Source organism: Lutjanus erythropterus, chromosome 2 (genome assembly GCF_056507025.1).
Source record: "Lutjanus erythropterus isolate fLutEry1 chromosome 2, fLutEry1.hap2, whole genome shotgun sequence".
In the NCBI taxonomy this organism is placed as follows: domain Eukaryota; kingdom Metazoa; phylum Chordata; class Actinopteri; order Lutjaniformes; family Lutjanidae; genus Lutjanus; species Lutjanus erythropterus.
Window position 1 is genome coordinate 31,707,828 of NC_139318.1, and position 22,746 is coordinate 31,730,573.

Below are 22,746 nucleotides of genomic sequence, written 5' to 3' on the forward strand. Positions count from 1 at the left end.
TTTTTCAAATTCATAGGTAATATAATTATTAAAAATACCAGTGAAAGTTTACTTTTTCAGTACCCTGATATAATTTTGGACAATAATGTTTTTATGTGATTTTACAATTTTTATTTTTGTATTTTGTATATTCTGCCTGAATTACAAATCTTTGCCACATTTGAGGGATCATTGCAAAAGAAAAATGTTTATTCTATATTCTGTATATTTTATTCTGTATAAAGAAAATCTGCTCATAAATCAGTAATTGTTTTCATTCAACAGTATCGACATTAAACCAAAAAAATTTCAGCATGGGTTGGACTCTAATATGTATAATAGATATGTATATATTTGTATGTATATACAATCAGAGTCTGCATGAGTGAATGTACTGTAAGTACATCTTTCAATCACGGCATACTGCACATGTAAACACACAGATCCATTTATTAAATATAGTAATCCTGTTTTATCTTATTTATTTTTCTTCTATTTATATTTTATTTCTTAATACATTTCCCCTTGTGCTGCTACGTCTTTCCCTAGTGCTGATGTGTCAAATTGAATTTCACCTGCAGCGGTTCAATAAAGGTACTGTTTATTTTACCTTTTCCTGTAAAATATATATTTAGTTATGACAGTTGTCACAGTCTGGTAAAGTTATGTGGACATAACTGAACTTTCTTGTTAGGTTTTGCTTGCTTAAAAATATATGATGTGTTATGATAGCGAGAATGAATTATGTAAGTCTGCTAAAAATAACAAATCAAAAAGAATTATAATCAGTTATTTATGATCAGTCAGACATAATGGCATTGAGTGAGATTAGGCTGCAGCAGGTAAAACAGACTGAAATACGACCGTCGGTTCATCACTAAATCTCCTCTAAAAGCTGAGCCACATGACCAGACAGTTATCAGTCTGAGCGCTTGTTTTTAGCTGGCAAATGTCATATAGAACAGAAGACTGCAAAAGAACAAGAGTATATTATAATTATAACAGGCTATATCTTATCAATCACATACTGTACCTTTATGCTATTTTTGCCCTGAATTGTGTGATATTAACATGCCACTATTTGTTTGTTTTGTATTTATATTGATATCACACTTGATTCCCTGATTACTTTAGGAGATTTTAAAAAGGTGTTTATAAATCTTAATATTTTGACATATAATTGCTTTAATTAGGAATTATCTTAACCAGTGACATTGAGCTCTTATGGTCTATCTATTATTTTCCTGTTTTTGTTTTGTTTGTATTCCGTTTCTGATTTTGTTGCCTAATGTAATCTGGCATTACCGAAAGTGAGAGTCGCCTCACAAAGAATCTCCGAGAAATAAATCTAGGTTGAATGAATGACTACTGCCAGTTATCACAGTCTGGTAAAGTTACGTGGGCATAACTGGACTTTCTTGCTTTGTTTTCCTTGTCTAAAAATAAGTGATGTAATATGACAGCATGAATGAATTATACAGTTCTTCTAAAAATATCAACTAAAAAAAGAATTCTAATCAGTTATTTATGATCGGACAGACATAATGGCACTGAGTGAGACTAAGCTGCAGCAGGTAAAACATCACAGCAACACCATGTCAACTGAAACACAACCATCAGTTCATCACTAAATCTGTAAAAGCTGATCCACATGAGCAGACAGTCATCAGTCTGAGCGCTTGTTTACACTCAGCTGGCAAATGTCATAGAAATAACAGTAAAGAAAAGCAGAATATAGCATAAATAATTGGTTATATCTTATCAATAACATGCTGTATCTTTACTTTATTTTTCCCCCTAAACTGTGTTAATCTATTCATTGATATTTAATGATAGACATATATATGGATATCTTGATTCCCTGATAACTTTTGGGTTTTTTTTTTAAATCATTCTCAGAAATATTAATGTTTTTACATGTAATGGCTTTAATTAGGGATTATATTAAACAATGTTGATATTTGAGCTCTTATTGTCTGTCTTTTTTTCTGTTTTTTTTATATTCTATTACTGCTTTTGCTGGCCGGTGTAATCTCGGCATCACTGAAAATGAGAGTCACCTCTCAGTGTATCTCCGAGAAACAAGTCAGGTTTGAATGAATGACTACTGCCAGTTGTCACAGTTTGGTAAAGTTATGTGGGCGTAACTGGACTTTCTTGTTTTGTTTTGCTTGTTTAAAAATATATGATGTAATATGACAGCATGAATGAATTATATAGTTCTTCTAAAAATATCAACCAAAAAAAGAATTCTAATCAGTTATTTATGACTGAGCAGACATAATAGCAGTTAGTGACATTAGGCTGCAGCAGGTAAAACATCCCAGCAACACCACAGAAACTGAAACACAACCATCAGTTCATCACTAAATCTCTAAAAGCTGATCCACATGACCAGACAGTTATCAGTCTGGGCGCTTGTTTACACTCTCAGCTCAGAAAGTGCCATTAAAAATAACAAAAGACAAAAGAATATAGCTTAAACAATAAGTTATATCTTATCAATAACATTCTGTATCTTTATTTTATATTATTTTACTTACTTTTTTTTATGAATTAAAACGACAAATCAGTCAGAAAACAGGGACCATCATGGCCGGACTGTGTTGAAAAACATGAGAAAGAGTCAGCCCAGATCTGCGGTTGTAAACAGTGTTTTATAATGAATACAACACAGACGACGGGACTGACAAAATAAACAGACGGCAGGGTGGTGGTGGTGGTGGTGGTGGTGGAGGGAGGGGTGTAGAGAAAGTATGCTGAACTACTCAGCAACAGCCACTCAAGTCGTGACGTGTTCACGGTGCTTCCTGCAGCGCTTTAACCCGGGTCCTAGAGACAGTATTTGAGCTTTCTATTCGCTGCTTGGCGCTGTTGCTATGGGGCTGTCTGTGCACGTGGAGCCGCGCGCGCCGCTCCGTGCGCGGAGAACAGTTTATGTGTGCTGAGTTTGGGATTAGGGCAGAAAAGTGTCAGGAGCGGGGTGAGGAGCCCGCATCAAGAGTGCAACATGATGAAACGTGGGTTTGTTTCACTGTCACTTCTGGTGTTGTTGTTGTTGTTGTTTACCTTCTTAATAATGGTCAGCGTCCAACACTATGAAAATCATTTACAAACATCTACTGTGTGGTCCATTGTGTGTCTGATCGTGACCTTGTTGAACCGTATTGTTTTTTTTGTTTTATTGTGTGTATGGTACACAATGTACATTTATTTGGACGTGGCGTTATTAAGCTTGGATGTTCACAATGAATCTTCTGAATAGTGAGTTTATGTTGACAATATAATCTCTCATAGGATATGTGAATATATAAATGTGACTTTAAAGGGACTGTGAGTGTGTAGGTATAGGTGTGACTTCTTCTATAGTAAAATTAACTATTTTCAGTATAGAACTATCAGTAATTCTTTTAAATAACTCTGTGTCTATAAAACAATGCCACTCTAGTGGCTGTATATATCCTATGGGGTCAGTTATAATGCAAAAACAACCTTCTGAATAGTGAATTTATGTTGACATAATGATCTCTAATAGGATATTTGTGACATTAAATGGACTATGAGTCCAAGTGTGACTTCGTCTATGGTCAAGCTGAGATTTCAATAAGGTCCTAGTTGTGATTATTTACTCAGTGATTTTATCGATTCTGTGGCATCACAAAGTCATAATGTGAACCTTCTGAATGGCAAGTTCATGTTGACGATGTAATCTATCAAAAGGCATTTATATCTGTAAATGTGACAATAAACAGACTACAGTGAATAAGTGAAACTTCTTCTATGGTAAAACTACAATTCAATAGGGACCTATTTGTAGGCTAATTATTTTACATATCTACTCATAGTGACTTATTATTGGCTGATTCTGTGGTGCCAAAAAGCCACAAAGTTAGTGTGAAACTTGTAAATAATGATGGCATTTTGACAATGGGCTGTTTGTAAGATTAAATGTGATACAACAGGGACTAAAGTTGGTGTATTGGTGAGAATCACTTGAAGAGTGAGTTTGTTGACAATATGATCTCTCATATCTTATCTCTAAATGTGACATTAAAGGACAACAGTGAGTAATTGTAACTTGTGGTAAAACTAACATTTCAATAGGGACCTATATTAGTGATTATTTGTCTATGAACACTGTAAACTAAAGTGACTTCATTATTTACTTACTTACTTATTGTGTGTCATAAATCTATGTTAGTTTGAATTTCTTATTAGTTAAAATAACCAAACAAACATGTTAATGGTATAGCCAATCAATGTATTTATATACTACTTATAAGGCAAACGTGACACTATAGAGACTAAAGTTGATTTATTAGTGCCAATCCAGTTATGGTAAAATATTTCAATAGGGACTTATGTGTGATTATTTAAAATATCTCTGTTTATAAATCAATGGTACTCACAGTGAGTGTATTGATTATGCTGTGTCTCAAAGCCATGTTATGTGACCCTTCAAAACAGTGAAAACTCTTTGACAATATAGTAACTACTAATATCAGGGATAATGTTGGTCTATTACTGAGAATCATGACGTTTCAAAGGGGACCTACATTTTTATTACAAACAACATACTGCATTGCATGTTCGTACTGCACAGTAGTGTTTTTAGCGTTTTTATCAGCTATAATCTATCAAGACATTCCTATTTCATTACATTTAGTGTGATGTGTCAGTCTATATTATTCCAGTAAAAAATCAACCTTATTATTGTGATTTATAGTAAAAAGGAGCCAAATAAATCAGTAATAATTTATCAAATTAAAAACGTTAAAGCACTTATTAGAGATAATAACATGTAATAAAAGTTTAATTCTGTTGAATTCCATCACTAACAGCTGAAAATATAACCGGACACTTAAAAAGGAGGGGGGCAGTCAGGGTGCTGTTGGATCACACCCAGCACAGACGCTCCTCCAGCGGCCACGGGCAGGCGTGTTTTGATATCTGGCGGAGCTGCGACAGAGCGCGCAGTATGAAATGAATGAGAATATGACACCCACCACTGTACACATGTGTGCTTAACGTCTCTGGACTGTGGCATAGTACAAATACCTGACAAATAAAAGACATATTCCTTTAGAAAAGTGTCGTTTTAAGTGGGTGGACCGGTTATTTTTTTTCCCCCCTCGTGGTGGATGGAGGGAAGGGGGTGTGTGTGTAACGTTCACTGTCACCGACAAACTTTAGTGAAGCACCTGTATAATCAAAAGTCAGGTGAAAACAAGCGGATAGAAACACGATGAATAGAAAAACGCGGGGAAATAAGCACTAAATAGACACATAAAAGACATTTTTTTTCAATACGATAAAACAATTCGTGAAAAAAATCGATTCAGCTTTTGTGTTCCGGAAACAAACAATTCTTCGACATTAGATATCCATGCATATATGTATATTTTTAGATTTTAGTTAGAGCCAACACTGTTTAATAAAACATGTTCTGATTCTGCTGGTGTTATCCCCAGCTAGAAATTGGTTGCCAAGCATTGCATCATTCCTTTCATGTGACTCCCATACGCCCCAAATTCGTCCTGGCCGTCTTATGACTGCATCACAATTGCTGCTCGTACAAACTATACGGGCTGGAGAGAGAGCAACCAGCCCAGACGACCCCAAGCCCCGCCCCAGTGCTGATTTTGCGGCTCCCTATTGGATGTCGCCAAGGAAAAGATCTTAACTCCGCTGTCGCGATTGGACCGTTGGAACGTCGATTATCTTCATCCTGATAGGTTGTGCTGAAGCTACCTTCCCATGTATAGTTCGGTTGGCCTCGCCCTCCTTATAAACACCGCCGGGAGTTTCCGAAAAATCACATTCAGCCGTCAAGACTGAACAATGGTTAACATGAGCTATCACCAATTTTTACTAAAATATCCACATTCGAGTTCAAGACAGTCGAGAAGGCGAGCGAATAGAAGAAAAAGGGTAAGTGGAGATTCTTGTCAATACTTTTGTCTATCAGTTGGTCGATGTTTTTTTAAGTGTTTCGGGAAGTAACGGCTACTTTAACGCACTCTAAAGTGGTCTGCTGTAGTGGAAAGAGAAAACTAATTCATGTTTTTGGCAGTTATCCCAGCGTCATTTTTAGATGAACAGTTGTCTTAATCAATCATAATTCACATCGAGTTGTTTTCATGTGTTGACTGCTGCTTCGTTTGACAAGTTGTCGGGGCTTAAAGCTAGGAAGTTTTGTGCTTTTGACTCTTGTGCGTGCTTTTTAAATTATTTTGTGAATTTTGTAGGTAAAACATCAAATAGTTTGTTTTTTTAAAAGTGTCATTTAATATGAAAAAAGTAACAGACATTAGCCTACTCCGTGTGACGTCTGACAGTAATTGTTGGTGGGGCTGTTGACTCGAAACTGAACGGCTTTCAGTTTTTTGACAGCTGCATATGTTTCTCACACTTGTATCAAACCCTCTCAAAGTAAATGTTTACCACTGGATTAATGGATGTTTATATTGTTTTGTCATTTTTTCCACCACCAACCCACTCTTTTCCTCTGTGTGCGTTTCCTTTTGTTTCGCCCATTCCTCCTGCTGGACTTGCATTTCCATGACGTAATTGTCTTGGCTTACAGTGGACATGTAGTCCAACTAAAAAAGAAAATATTTATATTTAGAATATTAAATAATTGTACAGGAAATTAATGACTGGTGCGTTTTATTTATCAAACTTGCGTTTAAATGCTGACATGGTGGTGCTACCACGGGTTGTTGGAACATTTGACATGAAGTTAAAAGGGATTTATTTATTCTTTACGAGTTTTTAATTTAGTAATTCACGTACCTGTCAACACTACATTTATCTAACAGTGTTTTATATTTTTTCCTCTTTGCAAATCAAAGGGGAAAAGTTGAAATCCTTAATTTATAAGAAATGTTTCAGCTGCGAGCTTTGTCTACAATAATCATATTAATAATTGTGATGACTTTTATTTTGTAATTTTTGTTTTGGACAGCTTTAAATCAATTAATAAAAATAGTAGACCAGACTGTCAGACCAGGAAGAGATCAATATGAGGATTTACTAGTCGTTTTTAACTACTTGTTTATCGATCCCAACATGTGTTGAGGACCGTAGAAAGCAGGGGGCGCACTAGAGAGCATTTTGGTCTTTGTTTACAAGAATCTCAGTCACAGGAATTTTATTTTCTCCATCCCTTGTTGATTATTTTACTAGCTATTTTTAATTTATTTGTTTTATGATTATTTTAATTTTTCACAATTTTTCCAAAGCAGACATTAATCTTTCTTTTAAGGCACCCTTTGTTCTCTTGGCTTTGTATTTGTGCAAATCATCATTGTGATTCTGAAATCTCAGCAAATTTCAGCCCCCAGAAGAAACATTTTTCACATGATTTAAGACTAACCTAGAGAATTGTTTTTTTTTTCTTTCAGAATTGTTGGGACAATTTATCTCCAACAAATCTGCAGACTTGATTAACAGAGACTTTCTAAAAGGTAAATTGGTCTTCTCATATTTGACTTCTGAATGCTGCATGTGAAGTCAATATTTTGATTAAACTGATTTGTTCATTGTAATATTAACTTTGTATAAGAATTATTGAAAAATTTCTACATATTTTGAATCTTTAAATTCCTCTTTTCAGCAATTTTAGTGCAGTACAGTCATTTCCTCACTTAGTGTCACTGTTATTCCATTTCACAATTAAGTGGATTACACAACATACTTTGGTACTTTGGTCCAGTTTTCTTTGTCATGATGTGAATGATTACACAGATAAAGGCTTATAGCAGGATTCAGAGTAATCATACACAGCATTTTTTAGCCTACAAACATAACAATAAAACATAACCCAATCAGTTCAAGAACAGGAGCGATTACAACTAACGAGGCACAGTTTGTGTGACATGTCAGCATCTAACGTGCCCTGTTATCTTTTTCGTTTTTCCACCCTTCCTGTCTATGACGTCCACCCCCTCCTCAGGTCCAGTGTGAACCGTGTGGCCGAGTATCTGTGAGTTGTGACTGACTGGCGAGATGACTGCCGAGTGGCTACACCTGCCCCCGCCGTACCCCCCTGGCGTGGGGCCGTTGTGTGGTGCAGAGTTGGAGGCGTGGTATGAGGACCTGCAGGATATTCTGGGCTCCGACACGGGAGGGGCAAAACTGGCACGTGCCCCCACATGCACCGAGGTCAGTAGCTTGAAGAATTGAAATGGCTTTCACACCTATGATGAGTGTGAGTGTTTTCAACAGTTGTACTTTCGTTAATATTTCTGTTTTAGATTTGTTTTAGTGTTTTGCGAAAATATTTGAGATGGTTTGACGAGTGTTGACAGTTCCGTTTTGTGTTTGCAGAAGGAGCCGGAGTTTCTGGATGTTCTGGAGAGTTGCTCTCTGACGTGGCTGACGGACGGAAGCCAGACATGGGGCGAGGGTGTCCAGAGGGCAACGGAGGAGATCCACAGCACCCAGCCTCTGCATCACACCTCACCATCTTCCTCCTCGTCCTCCTCCTCCTCCTGCATGAGTCCAGCTGTTGCAGAGGAGCGGCGGGCGGAGGCCGAGAGTGGGAGAAGTGGAGATAGCTCAGCGGGAGGTGGCGGTGATCTGCTGCCTCCTGAATTCTTCGAGTTGCTGAGTGAAGGAGGAGTGGGAATGGTGGATCCAAGTGGAGCGGTCATCAGCGGTGGCTATTATTACCACCATCACCATCAACACCACCAGGCTAATAACGTCCATCCTGCGTCTCCCTCAGCCAGCGAGGAGGAGCTGCCCTGTGTCCCAGATTCTCCATCTTGCTCCTCCTCAGCCTCTCAGTCGCCGTCCCAAAATTGTTCTTCTCCATCCTCTCCCGTTTCTTCTCCCTCTGTCTACCCGTCCTCGCGCCTGGGAAAACGCAAGAGGACCACCAGCGAGAGAGCCAATGGTGCCTTGTCCTCTTTCGCCTCCTCCACGCAACGGACATCCTCATCCTACTCATCTGCCAAAAAGAGTCGCAAAGAAAGGGAGCAGGAGAACGAGAGGAAAGTGCAGGAGCTGACGGAGCAGAACGAGCGTTTGAAAGCAGAGATTGAAAGGCTGGGAGAGGAGGTACAGAGGACACGCAGAGCCCTGATAGAGAGACTAGTCAACACCAGGAAATGAGGGACAGGATGGAAGACAGGAATAGAAGGTGACAGGTCCAACAGAATTGGAATAAGCAGTGGTGGGGAAAGGTGTAACATGGTGGTCATGAAATGCCTCTTTAGACAGGAAAGGATGGAAACCAAAGATATATTTTATAAGCAAGATGATTTTTGGAAAAGACGGAGAGCTTAAAGATGGCAAGAAGTAGGAAAGTGATGAAAGTCATGACTAGAAAAGGCACAGAGAGAAGGGGCTGCATCAGCATTGCGGCAAATAAAAAGACACAGCATGTATAAAGGAATAGGAAGAACAGACAGCTCTAAGTGCAACTGATACTGAGGTTTTGATGAATGTTTGTCATTTTAAAGAATGCCTAACTCTAAGTCCCACTAAATGGGATGGCAGAATGACAGTTAGGAGCATTTGTATGTTGGATAGAAAGGAACTTAATTCAGAGAGTGCATTTCATTGTCATCCGTTTCCCACCATTTTGCAATAATTGTAACTCCTCCTACGTCAAGGGCTGCAATCCGGCTAGCAGAGATTATTTGCCCCAATTTGTGGAGAGTTTTAGGAGCTCAGGAAAAGTTTGAAAGTGCCCAGTGCAGTGTGAGTATGAGAGAATGGGAGATAATTCATACTCTTTCTTACTTTTTTATAACCCATGGCTTGTGTGTATGTGTATTTAGATAAAGTTAAGTAGGACCCGGCTATACTTTCTAAGCTGACCTTTTCTATCGATATGGGGATTTGTGGTAGAATTACAACTTGTTCTACCCTGATTTACTATTTTTATATACCACTGTAATTATATATATATATATATATATATACACACTTGTACTGTAATGGCGTGTACTGTAAAATGCCAACATATTCACTGTTATTTTCTCATTGTAGTCACATAAATTGTTAATCGTAGAATAATATGCATGGCTTTTATCAACAATGTATTTTACCATACCGTTTATTTTATCCCTCATTGTAATTCCAAATTTGCAATAAAAGAGAAAGAAATGTGCAACTTTTTGTGTCATGTAATGTTTATTTGTTTTTCTTTTGAAAGACCCGTTTATGATTTTTTTTGTAGAAAATAGTGTAAATCAGAGGTGACTGAGAAAGGGTGAGGGGAAGCGTACAGATCATTTTTAGCTGAACTTAATCAATTGATTTTCTGGATCCAAAATGGGTATTTGTAGCAAATGGCAAAAAAAAAACAATTTTCCAGAGAGGATATATATATAAAAAAAACATCTTTAAATGCGCAACACACCTTCCAATGCTAATATCGTATGCTGACTTTATCACAGGGAGAGTATAAAATCAGTTTCTTTTGGTGTAGGGATTTGGAAAAATCCCTCCATTCTGTAGCTGTATTCATTTGACTCTCTCTTTGTGTGTTTTCGTTTCCCCGTCGGCCTATCCAGCATTTCATTAGTCCTCAGTGCCAACACCACATTGTCTTAGATCCTGTCACGGCTTTGCCTTAAGCTAATACCCTCATCTCTCTCTTTTAGTGTACATCTTGTTCCCATTCTCCACCACCGTACCTCAAACCATTCTCCTCTTCCCTTCCTCTGACTAACCTCCATTGTTTTTGCTTTCACTTTTATTTTCCTGTCTCACTTCTTCTTGCCCTTCTGAGGTGCAGGCTCAGGGCTCTTCCCCTCAGCCAGAGCCAGCTGTTTCTTCAGGTCCAACAGTATGGCCACCTCCGCTGTGATCACGGCCTTCTCCGCCTTCTGGGCTTTGAGAGCTCGCACCTTTTCACCCTATGAGAGAGAATATGACAGGTTTTAATAGATTTCTCCCACCCGCATTTCTTTATGATTAAACACTTCAGCCAATATGCACTAAGACAGGATGGCAGCTTTCTTCTCAAACAATGTACAAGTAACTAAGGCGGCAATTTGAGTTTGTTATACACAGCTTTCTCGTTTTGGAAATACTGAGAACCTAAAAAACATACCTTGTGCATTTATACCAATAATGTGAAATTGATAAATCACAAATTTACAAAAAACATAATTTTCTAAATAGAAATCCTGATTAAATATTGGTCTTAAAATTAGGATTTTTTTTTTTATTTCAAGCAGCTGGTAGTTTGTTGCATGACTGACTTGCGTTTTGGAGCGACTGTTTTCATTCCTTACGAAAGACAAAATCTGTTTTGTTATTCCTTAACAGGAACAAGAATATATTTTATTCTCTTTTTAATTCATTTGTCTTTTCTATTCACCACACTTTTTCTTCTACCTGTACTTTTCGATCCTTGAGCGAATGAGTGAATTTCCCCAGTGTGGGATCAGTAAGGTTTATTTTATCTTGTTATCTTCAAGACAACATAAGGAAAGTATATTGATCTGTTCCAATAAGATGATTAATTACAAAATGTGTAGAAATGTCACAACAGGGATGCGATGCCACCAGCCAGCGATCTCATCTGCTCAGCCAGTAGTTTGTGCGATTTGATTTTTGGATCGATCGTTTTCATTCCTTGGAGACATAACATCCGTTTTGTTATTCCTTCTGAGAAGATTAGTCTTTAACTTAATATCTTATACTTTTTTCTTTTATATTTTATTCCATTTTTACTTCATTTTTGTATTTTCTATTTTGCACGCATTCTTTTTTTCGACCTTTCGTTTTCGATCTTTGAGCTGCTGTAACGTGTGAATTTCCCCAGTGTAGGATAAATAAAGTTTATCTTTTCCTTTTATCTTAAAGACAAAATAACACAGTTATAATGATCTTATTGTAAAACAAAATCTGGTCCAATAAGAGAAAATTGATTCAAAAAATGTAAGGATTTGATTCACAGTTTTAACCGTTCAACAGTGTGTTGGCACGAGCCCGTGATCTCACAGCGTGTGCGATTTGATTCTTGGAGCAATCGTTTTCATTCCTCATGCAAAATTACATCTGTATTGTTATTCTTAATAAGAAGATTAGTCGTTTATTTCATATTTTATATTTTTATCTTTTCTATTTTTATTATCTTTTCTATTTTTAATTTGTATTTTCTACTCATCATACATACTTATTTCTATCTGTGCTACTGTAATAAGTCAAATTACCTTATGTAGAATCAAAAGTTGATCTTATTATCTTATTATCAAAATAATGCAATCAAAATTAGATTATTGAATTATTACGGATGATTAATTAAAACTTGTCTTAAAATGTAAAAACTGAGTTTACAGTCGATAGATCAACAGTGCATTGGCGGGAGCCGGCGATCTCATCTGTTCAGTCCGTACTTTGTTGTGTTCATGATTTGATTTTTGGAGTTTTCATAGGAAAAAGGAAAGTCTTTAATTTCATATCTTACATTGTTATTCTTTTATAATTACATTTTTTAAAATTTTGTTTTGGATTTTCTATTTATCACACACTCTTTTTACTACCTGTACTTTTTGATCCCTGAGCTGCCTGTAACAAGTGAATTTCCACAGTTTGGGATCAATAAGTTTTATTTTATCCTAAAGACAAAACAATGCAATTAAAATGAGCTTCTGAAACACAAAATCTGTTCCAGTTGGTTTACAGTTGACAACTCAACAATGCGTTGACATTCACCAGCGATCTCAACAGTTCAGCCAGAAGTTTGTTGCATGCGCAATTAGATGTTTTAATTTTCATTCAAGGAGATTAGTCTTCGCTCTTCTTAAATATTTTATTCTATTTTTATTTGATTTGTATTTTCTATTTTCCATTTATCATGCTCACTCTTTTTCTACTTGTACTTTCCGATTTTTGAATTACTGTAGCTAGTGCATTTTCCCGATTTTCCCATGGGAAATCATCATCATCATCATCTTAAAGACAAAATAATGCAATTAAATTTATTGAAAACTATAGAAAAGCTTACAGAAAAAAAAAAATTCTGAATCACACACCTTGTTATTTCCTTAACTGGAGAAACCCACAGCTTCCTATTAATATTTTATGGTTAATAGATGTCTTATAGCACTTGAAACTAAAGAAACAGGTTTATATTGTGCGGCCCTGCCAATAAATTTGGAAAAATGTAGCATCCTGACATGGTCTATGTTCAATGTATGCTTTAAATCTTCACTCATGTAAGTTTCAGACCTATAGCCATTGTAATTAATTTTTTTTTTTTTTGGATACACTGCATCAATGAATCTTCTCATATCGGATTCTTAAACAACTTGAACCCCTTTTTTTCTTGTTATTTTTATTCTTTGTCAGTTGCTTCGTCATGTTTTTTGTCCCTCTTTCTCTATTTGTGAAACTCAAAAAGGTTATTTGCATTGCACTTATCTGTAGAGCTTATTTATCTGAAAAACACCATTAAAAAAAGAAAAAAATATTCTGTTTCAATGACAGAAATGTCTTAAAATGTAAGAATCCGGTTTACAGTTGATAGCTCAGCAGTGCATCGCTCCTAGCCAGCAATCTCACCTGCTCAGCCACAGCTTGTGTGAGCTGCTTGGCTTTTTCTGGGTCCACTCCGTTCACCGTCGCCACCTCAGCAGCAGCAGCAGGAGCAGCAGGAGCTGGCACAGCAGCAGGCTGAGAGCTGGCAGCCCTTTGAGCTGTCGTCTGAGGGAGGAAACAGACAGATGACGGTGTTTGAATCTGAGGCGTTTTGATGGTTATTATTTCTAGAGATGACTTACTTCATTTTCAGACAATAACACTCGTCACTCAACATGTCGAGGGGATTTTATGAGTCAGGAAGTGTGAATGGGCAGTGAATCACACCGGACACACGGGGATGAGTTGAAATTAGAAACGTTAGATGAGGTGCTTGTGTTAGTAGAGGCGTGCAGTAATCAACATTGACACAACGGCATCAGTGTGACTCTTCACGCACAAATACCGCTCGATACCTTTTTTTTAGGTGGTTCATCTTCAGGCTAGAGAGGCAGGTGGTTGAGGAGATGGGTTAGAGAGGGATTATTTTTATCTATATGATGGATGCTTAATACATAATTTAAACATTTATAGTGTGTTTGCTCTGCATTATGTTTCAAGAGACAGATAAGTACAAATTCTTATTCATGACAGCACTCTGACAGAGGCTCAATTCTTTCTTATTTCATTATTCATAAATAGTCAACCTATATTACCACAAGACCTGACTGCACGCACAGACCATTAGGGATCATAAACATCAAATACCTGCTGTCCACCAAATCTCTTCTTCAAAGCCTCAATCTGGTCCACCTCCAGTTTCTGGAACAGTGGGCTGACCTGAGAATAAAACCAAAGGGTTGACAAAAGGAACAAAAAGGTAGAAATTCAAAAAAATATATGCACGAATATTTAAAAAGTTTGCAATTGTGGATCCAGCCCAAGGCCGGTATAGCTGGAAAATTTAACCCGGAGGCTCTGTGCTCGTCTTTGAACAAAGAGGATTATGCAAGTAAGTAAGTAGATAACTATGTATGAGAGATTTGCAGAGTTTCGATCAGGATCACCACTCTTCAATGCAGCATTTCAGTTATAGAAGGAAAAGACGTGATTTGTTAAAGTTGCCATGTTTGATGCATTAGTTTGACATTGAAGTAGTGTCGTCTCTTATTTTCCTTCAGTACCATCCAGCTCCCCCCTTGAATTCGTTTTGGAGCTTTTCTTAATTTTATTTTTGCATTTTTTTCTTCTTTCTCTATACATGTGTTTTTTACTTTATTTTATAGGAATGGTTCAGATTATACCAACAGTGTGCAAAGCTGTCATCAAAGCAAAAGGTGGCTACTTTGAAGAACGCAAAATATCAAAAACGTTTTGCACACTTGTATGTCGACAGGTGCCTAGGAGAAGACTAAAAACTCTCACGCATTGTCTTCTGCACTTGCAGTCAAAGGTTTTTATCACACTGACATTACTAAATCTTTGAAAGCAAATGCAGAAGACAGTGTTAGATTAGATTCTTAAAAAGCAAAAATATGTTTTGTTTTGCTTTCACATTATTTGCTCACTACATAATACAATATAATACCATATTTAATAGCTTTGATGTCTCCAGTATTAAGTAGTAATTGATTAATAATCTACAATGTTGCAAAAAACATTCAATGAGAAGATCTGTCCAAACTTTTGACTCACACTGTATGTTTTGATACATCATATCATAAACTCGTAATGATGCAATAGGGTAAGGCTACTTGTGGGATGATATTTTGTTGAAATATATCAAACTGTATTTCAAATTGTACTTTGTGTAACGTGAAAACTAATAAAAATACTTTAAACAAAGAACAGTGACGTCTGCCACTCCTTGCCTGCAGACCTAAGTCACGAATCATGATAGCCCTGGAGATCGAATGCAGCAGTGGCAGGTTGCTGCAGACACAGGTAACCACAATTAGGCCTGAAGGGACAACTGGCCTGAGAGCAACTTGCTGTCCGAAAGGCTGAAGCCAGGAAGTACCTTCTAGGCTATTATTCTCAAGTGTGTGTGTATGTGTGTGTTCTGTTCACACCAATACAATGTCCTCCAGAGCGCTGAAATATTGACAGACTGTTGCATCCTCATTGTATCAGCCAGTGTCAACACACAGGAGGTTCCGCAGGATTGTGAGTCTGCACATGTATGAAGCGTGCGTGTGTACTTTTTCAGGTCATACTCACAGTGCCAACGCGGTGGCCGGCGCTCAAGGCGCACACGAAAGCGCCAGAGCCCTGCAGCATGGTATTGATGCAAGACTGAGGGGCGTTGAGTTGATCCCTGATGGTCTGGCTGACTGTTGGCATGTAGGGGAACAGCATTACTGACAACAAGCAGGCGACATTCACAGACACACCGGTCACTGTGCCTGCACGCTGCCTGGGGAGGACAAACAGTGATCAGTCAGTCAATTATTTTTCATCACAGATAAATCTTATTTTCTCAATAAATCGAATGAGTATTTCGTCCATAAAATGTCAGAAAATGGTGAAATATGTTGAAAGTCCAAGACGACGTCCTAAAATGTCTTGATTTGTTCTCAACTCAAACAAAATATTCACATTTGAAATTAATTAATTAATTAATTAAATTAATTTCATGGTTGACATCTAATTGATTAAGTGCTGCAATTATATATACATACACACACACACACACATATATATATGTATGTATGTGTGTGTATGTGTGTGTGTAACACAGACCTGTCCACTTTGTATGAAACTTACAGATTATACAGAGTTATACAAGCTGATCAAGGCCATCTTACCTTTCTGAGTCTCCTCCCTTGATCTTCTTCCAGGGTTCGTTGACCTGAATGTACTGGTTGCCATGGCGAGAGATGTTAAGGATGTGTTTCAGAGCATCACGGATTCTAAGAGAAAATTTGATGATGGCAGACCAATGTTAATCTAAACTGAAGGGAGTTGTGTGAACACAGTCCATTATACAGAATATGGCTTTATCTACTGGTATGTTTCACTGTCAATGTCAAGATATATCTCAAGATGATACAATTACCAATAGGGGTCAACAGATATTTTTTTTCAGGGCTGATACCAATATTTACAACTGTTATATATTTGCAGTAAAGTTGAATATTTTGGTGACAGAATTTAGAATAACACAAAACTTCTTTCCTCCACATTCCTCTGTGCCTGACTGCCTGTCTGTGGCACAGCAGCCTTCAGTGTTGATAGGCTGTTTCTCTTGACGTTTAACCAATCAGGACATTGAGTGAGAACACAGAATGGTGACTACAGACAGAGAGAAGCAGCTGCAAGTAGCACATTATCAAATTACTTTATGTTGTTGGCAATCTGATTTTACGAAAGACAGCTTCCAATTATAGCAAAAATGCTGAATATCGAATATTGGTCAACCCCTAATTACCAAAAAAACGGTAACGGTAATTAAATTAAATCAATACATTTCTGTCTAAATCCCAACATCAGCCTTTCGACAGGTTTGTGACTCGAATGGTCTTACTTGACTTTGTCCATGAGCTGAATGTACTGCTGCAGCTCCCAGCCCACCAGAGCCAGCAGCTTCTTATCTTCCTGCTGGAGCTCCATCGCAGGCACGCGACCCTCAAAGAACTTGGTGACAAACATGCCAGCTCTGGAAGAGAGAGGAGAGAAAAAGGTTTTAATGAGAGGGTTAAAAAAAGAAATGGGGGTCAGGGAAAAATGTGGGAAAGGAGACAGAAAGGCAGCCAGCGAAGAAACTGTTAAAGCGAGAGAGCAAAACGAGAGAAGGGCACGTTACTTGACTTGCTAATTGTTTATAAATTATAGATTTTGTTGCCAGATGTAATACAGTGCTCTGTGAGTGTAAACTAACAGTGCACTGCATTGAGCCTCTTCACAGCTCCTTCATCGCCTCTACACTGTGGCTGTGACTGAGTCAGTCATTTTATGAGTTTCATGTGTACATCAGGAGGATGTAGTAGTGAGAGGGTTTTTTTGTCATGTCTGATGCAACAGACCGTCCTATATTTTACACATCGTTCTGCCTCTGAGGACAGTCTGCCAAACCAAAACCCTTTTACATGACTGTCAGATTTACAATGAACTGCGATTCTGATGTGTGAGCATGAACTTTGTCTGACCTGCATTCTTAATTTGTTTTAGTCTTTTGATTAGTGAGACTGCCTGAGGGTTTTTTTCATCCTGTGAAAATAAAAGACAATATTCTTACTGTTACAATAACCGAATCATCCCAATCAATACAGTAATATTTGCTGCTGGTAAATATTAAGTAGGGATTTACCCAATTTTGGTTTGTCAAGCTGATTATTTGTGGGATTCTTAATATTTCAACTGAACAGCAATTAGCTGGAACACCACAGGCCAGAATCATTTATGAATCTGCAAAAGAAAAAAAAAAAGAGCACAAGATGGACACCCTGTCGCTAATGATGTAGTGATTTAGCAACTGGTTCCAGGCAAGGACAGAATTTCTTTTCTGGAGCAGAATACTTTCTACCTCCAACACCTTAGGCTGGATGCAATCTACAAGATATTTTTGAACCAATTAGGCATCAGCGTTGCTGCCCGAGACCAATTTTGAAGATCAAGGTACTTTGAAAAAAAAAGCTGCTGAGAAAAATCTTTGATGTGGGATTTAACCCTGATCTTTTTAAAAAATCATTTGAGGCGATGTAATTGGGGCTAAATTACGCCATCCCAAACAAATTTAGAAAACTAGGGTGAGCCTCTTGTAATAGTTACTGCGTTAGACTTTTTTTTTTTTTCAATGAGTACAACAATCTGAAAACTTAGTTGTTAATTGGACTGGATGACAGTTTTGCTGTGTATTTACTTTCTAAGTGAAACTTATTGTGTACAAAATGTTAGCAACTTGAGGTGGACTGCCCCATTTTTTCACTTCACTGGTGACTGATCTCAACTGATCAAAACAATTAAAGTTAAAAAAGAAACAGTAGCAAAGTGAGACTGTTGCAGGCTTCCACATTAGGGTCCTCTGGGGAGAGTTGAATTCTGATGTTTGTCATTTCTCACTGGCAAAGTAAATTCTTCTATTTGCTAATATAAAACAAGGTTTCTCGGGTTTCAACAAAAAAAAAGTTTAAGATCTTTTTAAGACCTTATGAATGTAATTGAAGATGGAGGAAAAATCACACCAACTTTCAAAGTAATTCTTTATGTTTCTGAGATCCTGGTAAGTTCCCTGTTTGAACATTTTCTAGCACAAGACATACTATTTCTAGACTTATTATTTGATGAGGACACCACATTAGCCCACTCATCACATTGTGACACACTAGACACAATATGTGATCTCTGTTTAATTCTGACCGGGCTACAGTTAGCATTAGTGGTTATTGGTTCAGTGTTGGCTTTGTTTAACAGTTCTTGATACAAGTTTTCTCCAAAAATACATTTGAAGGCAAGACTGAAGTCAATGCAACACTACAAATGAAGTGTTAATTTTATAATCCAATTGGACAGATTTGTCAAAAACTTATTTAAGACATCATCAAGAAATATTAAGGCTTAAAATTAAGATAATTGGATTTTCAGGACTACACTTTTACCAAAGTCAATTTTCAGCACTTTACAAGCGATTTCAAGGTGCATTTTCATTTGTTTGTCTTTCTGTCTGTAAGTAGTTTTGGCATCTGATATAACCTGCCTACGCAAATATAAAAACAATCACTCAAACAAATTATTGGACAAATTACTAAAAAAAAAATCGTCAAGCAAACAGCATTTAAGACTTATTTCATTTCTCTATCTGAAAAGCAAACTATTCAGTCAGACAAAGATTTATTTTGAAAGTAGTGCAATTACAGTTTCAAGCAGTTTCAAGTGCTTTATCCAAAATCCAAGCACTTTTCAAACCTTGAAAACACAATATCAAAATCCAAGTGTTGTCATGGATTGCAGTCCCTGTAAGCATCCTGGATCTTAGACTTTTTAAGGACCTGCAGAATCTCTGGTTCAGAAGGAAGGAATTAATTTTAGAAACATGCAACAGTTACCAACCTGTTGATGAAGTTGCCCAAGTTGTTGAGCAGCTCAGAGTTGTTCTTGGTCGCCATGTCAGCCCAGGAGAAGGCTGAATCCTGTCCCTCTGGACGCACGTACAGGAGGTAGAACCGCCACACATCAGACGGTATGTTCGTGTCCTTAGCCATGTCTCCAAACACACCCACTCCTCTGCTCTTGGAAAACTTAGTGTCCTCATAATTCAGATACTCTGTGGGAAAGTCACAGTGTAAGTTAGTGAGTTGAACCTTAGTCTTCAGTGTGAATGTGTGTGATCATTATGTCCATGCTGCAAAACAGAGGGACAGTTACGTTGTTTTTAAAAACATTTTAAGATCTGATGTGAACCCCAGTAGGTCTAATAATATAATATATAAATAATTTATAAGACATTTTTATTGACATTTCTGTAAAATGAGTTTCAAATATTGTATGTATACACCATCCACTTGTTTGTCTAAAATGTCTTATTTTGAGATTTGTAACAATCACAGGGGAAAATAAAAACAAAAACAGTGAAAACTATGGTCAGTTAAGGAGTGATCTTACCCTGGAGTAAAATCATAGATTGATAAAAAATAAAGTCTGGCCTACAGGGTATTACATAGTTAACCCTGTTTTCCCAGTGTGACACAAGTAATTCCAGTTTGTGGTTAACACATGCAGATATTATCTCCATTTTGTAAATGTTCAGCATTAATGTCCATCCATGCATGCATCTAAAGTTGGACTCTCCTGTGATTACCATTTCCTGCTAAGAGGCTTTTTAGCAGCAATCAGCAATATATTTAATACACATTTGTCTCTAGGGCTGCGACTTGAGATTTTTTGTTGGTGCTGCTGTTAATTAATCAGTTGATTATTTTTTCAATTGATTGATTAGTTGTTTGCTCCATAAAATGTCAGAAAATGGTGAAAAATGTCATTCAGTGTTTCTCAAAACCCAAGATGACATCCTCAAATGTCTTGATTTGCCCTCAGCCAAAAGAAATTCAGTTTACTATCATAAAGGAGTAAAGAAACCAGAAAATATTCACATTTAAGAGGCTGAAATCAGACAATTCAGTTCTATTTGTCTCTTTCCAATCATAAAAATGGTTTTACTCTCCACGGGCACACAACATCTGAAAGTGTCATGTAAAGCAGCATGTCTCCCAGAAAACATGATAATGTTTAATAACAAACTAGGGAGTTACCATCCTAATGGGATTTCTGTGAAAGTGTAATAAAGTACTTTATTGTGCTTTTCCAACAAAACTCCCTCCAATTTTGTGAACTAGTAAACATCCACTGATACATTCACGTTGATGTCCATTCTTTCTCTAATATTATTATCCCTCCTCCTTTCTCCCATAGTGTTTTAATATAGAAAGTTGGGAACATATAAATAATTAATTAACTAGTGAAATCAGTCTTACCAGTGGCAACGAGGTGATTGACCAGAGTGTAGTTGTCCTGAGCTCCCAGTAGGGAGCAGGGAAACACCACACTGTGGAACGGCACATTGTCTTTGGCCATGAAGTTGTACAGCTCCACCTGGTGGCAGAGACACAAAACTGCATCGTGAGGATGACATCATATTAGATCATCATGAGATCATCCAGTTCAAAGAGGACTTATCAGCTCTCCCCAACCCCCATCTCTCTAACTCTCTCTCTGAGCAAATACAGACCATCACACACACACATAACAGGAGCTCAATCCTCTGGCTTTAGATGGAGATGAGATGAGTCAGTGAGAGTGAAGAAGATATGTTGGCTTTTTTATCTACAGGGTTTTTAGGTCTTTTTTTTTTTTTAAAGAACTTGCAGTTAAAAAAAAGTCCACATGTAAATGAACTAGCTAGCTAAGTATCACATGTTTCCAGCTTGACATTTACTTACTGTTCCTACTGCATGTGTGGGAAGCTGAGTGGTGTGAAAAAGCTGAAAATATCATCTCATATCTCATGCACACAAAATGTCAAATAGTTCCTCCTTTCTAAGTAACACTCATGACAGCATAGTGAAACACAAAATCAAGAAAACCTAGGGTAGACCAATCATGCTGAAACTTATTTTAAAGGGGAGGAATCTAGAAATAAGTCATATCAAGTCAATTTTATTTATATAACCCAACATTACAAATCACAGTTTGCCTTGGGGGGCATTACAGTATGTACAGTGTGCAACACTTCTGTCCTATGATACTCAACTTACTGCCTGTGGGCCAAATCTGGCCCCTAATAGAGAGCCCTCCAACCATAATTTAGAATTATTTAGAAAGAAATGGTGCATTTCTTTCTATAACTTCCAGGAAAGCATGGGATAAATCAAATTTGTCAGAGTCAGCTGTGGCAGTTGTTTAAAAGTGAGTATAACAACTTCCATGATCCCACACCACTTCATGACATCTATCTATCTATCTATCTATCTATCTATCTATCTATCTATCTATCTATCTATCTATCTATCTATCTATCTATTTTGTTATTGTTTTAATGTGAGAGAGACCCCTAATGAAAGAATGTGCATGCAGTCTGTTTAACAGTGCATTCATGTGGTGTCGGAATGATCGGAAAAATTATTTTCCGGTTGAAAAAATTCATATAAAATCTTGGAACAAAAACTCAGAAAGTCTGAGAAAATTTTGTTGTTGTCTGTGTACAACATATACACAGAAATATGTTGGACAAGAGTAAATGTCTCTACTCTACCATCAGTGGCATTCACATTGCTTCCACTTTAAAACATAATGACACATGAACACAGTGAAGTCAAAATAACGACTTCCCATCTCGAAAACTGGGACCACCCGAGGAGCACATGAATACACCTTTGACAGATTAATCAGATATTTTACTGCATTAATCGTTGCACCAAATTAACTTTGGTAATAGGTTAAGTTGATAAGTCAGTAAATTTGAAAGAAAGATAAGTTACGGGCCTTTTAATTTTTATTAATTTATCTGATAAACAACATTATTCTTAATGTTTTTTTATTAACTGGGCCCCTGTTCTCTTGTCATTTTGCAAAAGTGAGCCCTGGGCAAAACAACTTAAGTATCCCCGCTGTGTGGAAAAACTCCCTCCAAAAAAACCTTTTAACAGGGAAAAAAAGAGCTGTATTGCCTTCTACTCATTATACTGTGTGTACATTGTAGCTGTGGATACAAAAGTGAAAGTGCCTTTTATTCATAATCAGAGAGCTTATGTCTTCATCTGTTTCACATTTGGGTTATATGGGGCTAGG

The 22,746-nt window shown here is 37.2% G+C and overlaps 2 protein-coding genes across 4 annotated transcripts in view; one reads left to right on the forward strand and one right to left on the reverse strand.

Moving 5' to 3' along the window:
- Window positions 1-5,751: 5,751 nt before the first annotated feature.
- Window positions 5,752-10,105, forward strand: ddit3 (DNA-damage-inducible transcript 3). 2 transcript variants are annotated; one of them, XM_084737236.1, is made up of 4 exons: window positions 5,752-5,910; window positions 7,386-7,448; window positions 7,937-8,145; window positions 8,311-10,105. In XM_084737236.1, exons 3-4 carry the CDS (start codon window positions 7,990-7,992, stop codon window positions 9,097-9,099), a joined length of 945 nt encoding a protein of 314 aa, XP_084593362.1. In that variant the 5' UTR covers window positions 5,752-5,910; window positions 7,386-7,448; window positions 7,937-7,989; the 3' UTR covers window positions 9,100-10,105. The 2 variants fall into 2 exon arrangements, with proteins under 2 accessions (XP_084593362.1, XP_084593370.1); XM_084737244.1 differs by lacking the exon at window positions 7,386-7,448 and having other exon boundaries at window positions 5,763-5,910.
- Window position 10,106: 1 nt separating this feature from the next.
- Window positions 10,107-22,746, reverse strand: part of mars1 (methionyl-tRNA synthetase 1) — a 29,867-nt gene continuing 17,227 nt past the window's right edge. Inside the window, exons 14-22 of one of the 2 annotated variants that reach the window (XM_084737217.1) lie at window positions 20,934-21,051; window positions 19,513-19,726; window positions 16,991-17,122; window positions 16,272-16,376; window positions 15,685-15,880; window positions 14,233-14,304; window positions 13,941-13,967; window positions 13,510-13,650; window positions 10,107-10,853 (exon numbers count right to left, since the gene is read on the reverse strand). In XM_084737217.1, the coding sequence (XP_084593343.1) occupies window positions 10,704-10,853; window positions 13,510-13,650; window positions 13,941-13,967; window positions 14,233-14,304; window positions 15,685-15,880; window positions 16,272-16,376; window positions 16,991-17,122; window positions 19,513-19,726; window positions 20,934-21,051 (1,155 nt within the window). In that variant the 3' untranslated portion in view covers window positions 10,107-10,703. The remainder of the gene's footprint in view (window positions 10,854-13,509; window positions 13,651-13,940; window positions 13,968-14,232; window positions 14,305-15,684; window positions 15,881-16,271; window positions 16,377-16,990; window positions 17,123-19,512; window positions 19,727-20,933; window positions 21,052-22,746) is intronic. The other variant, XM_084737225.1, reaches the window with a different exon arrangement.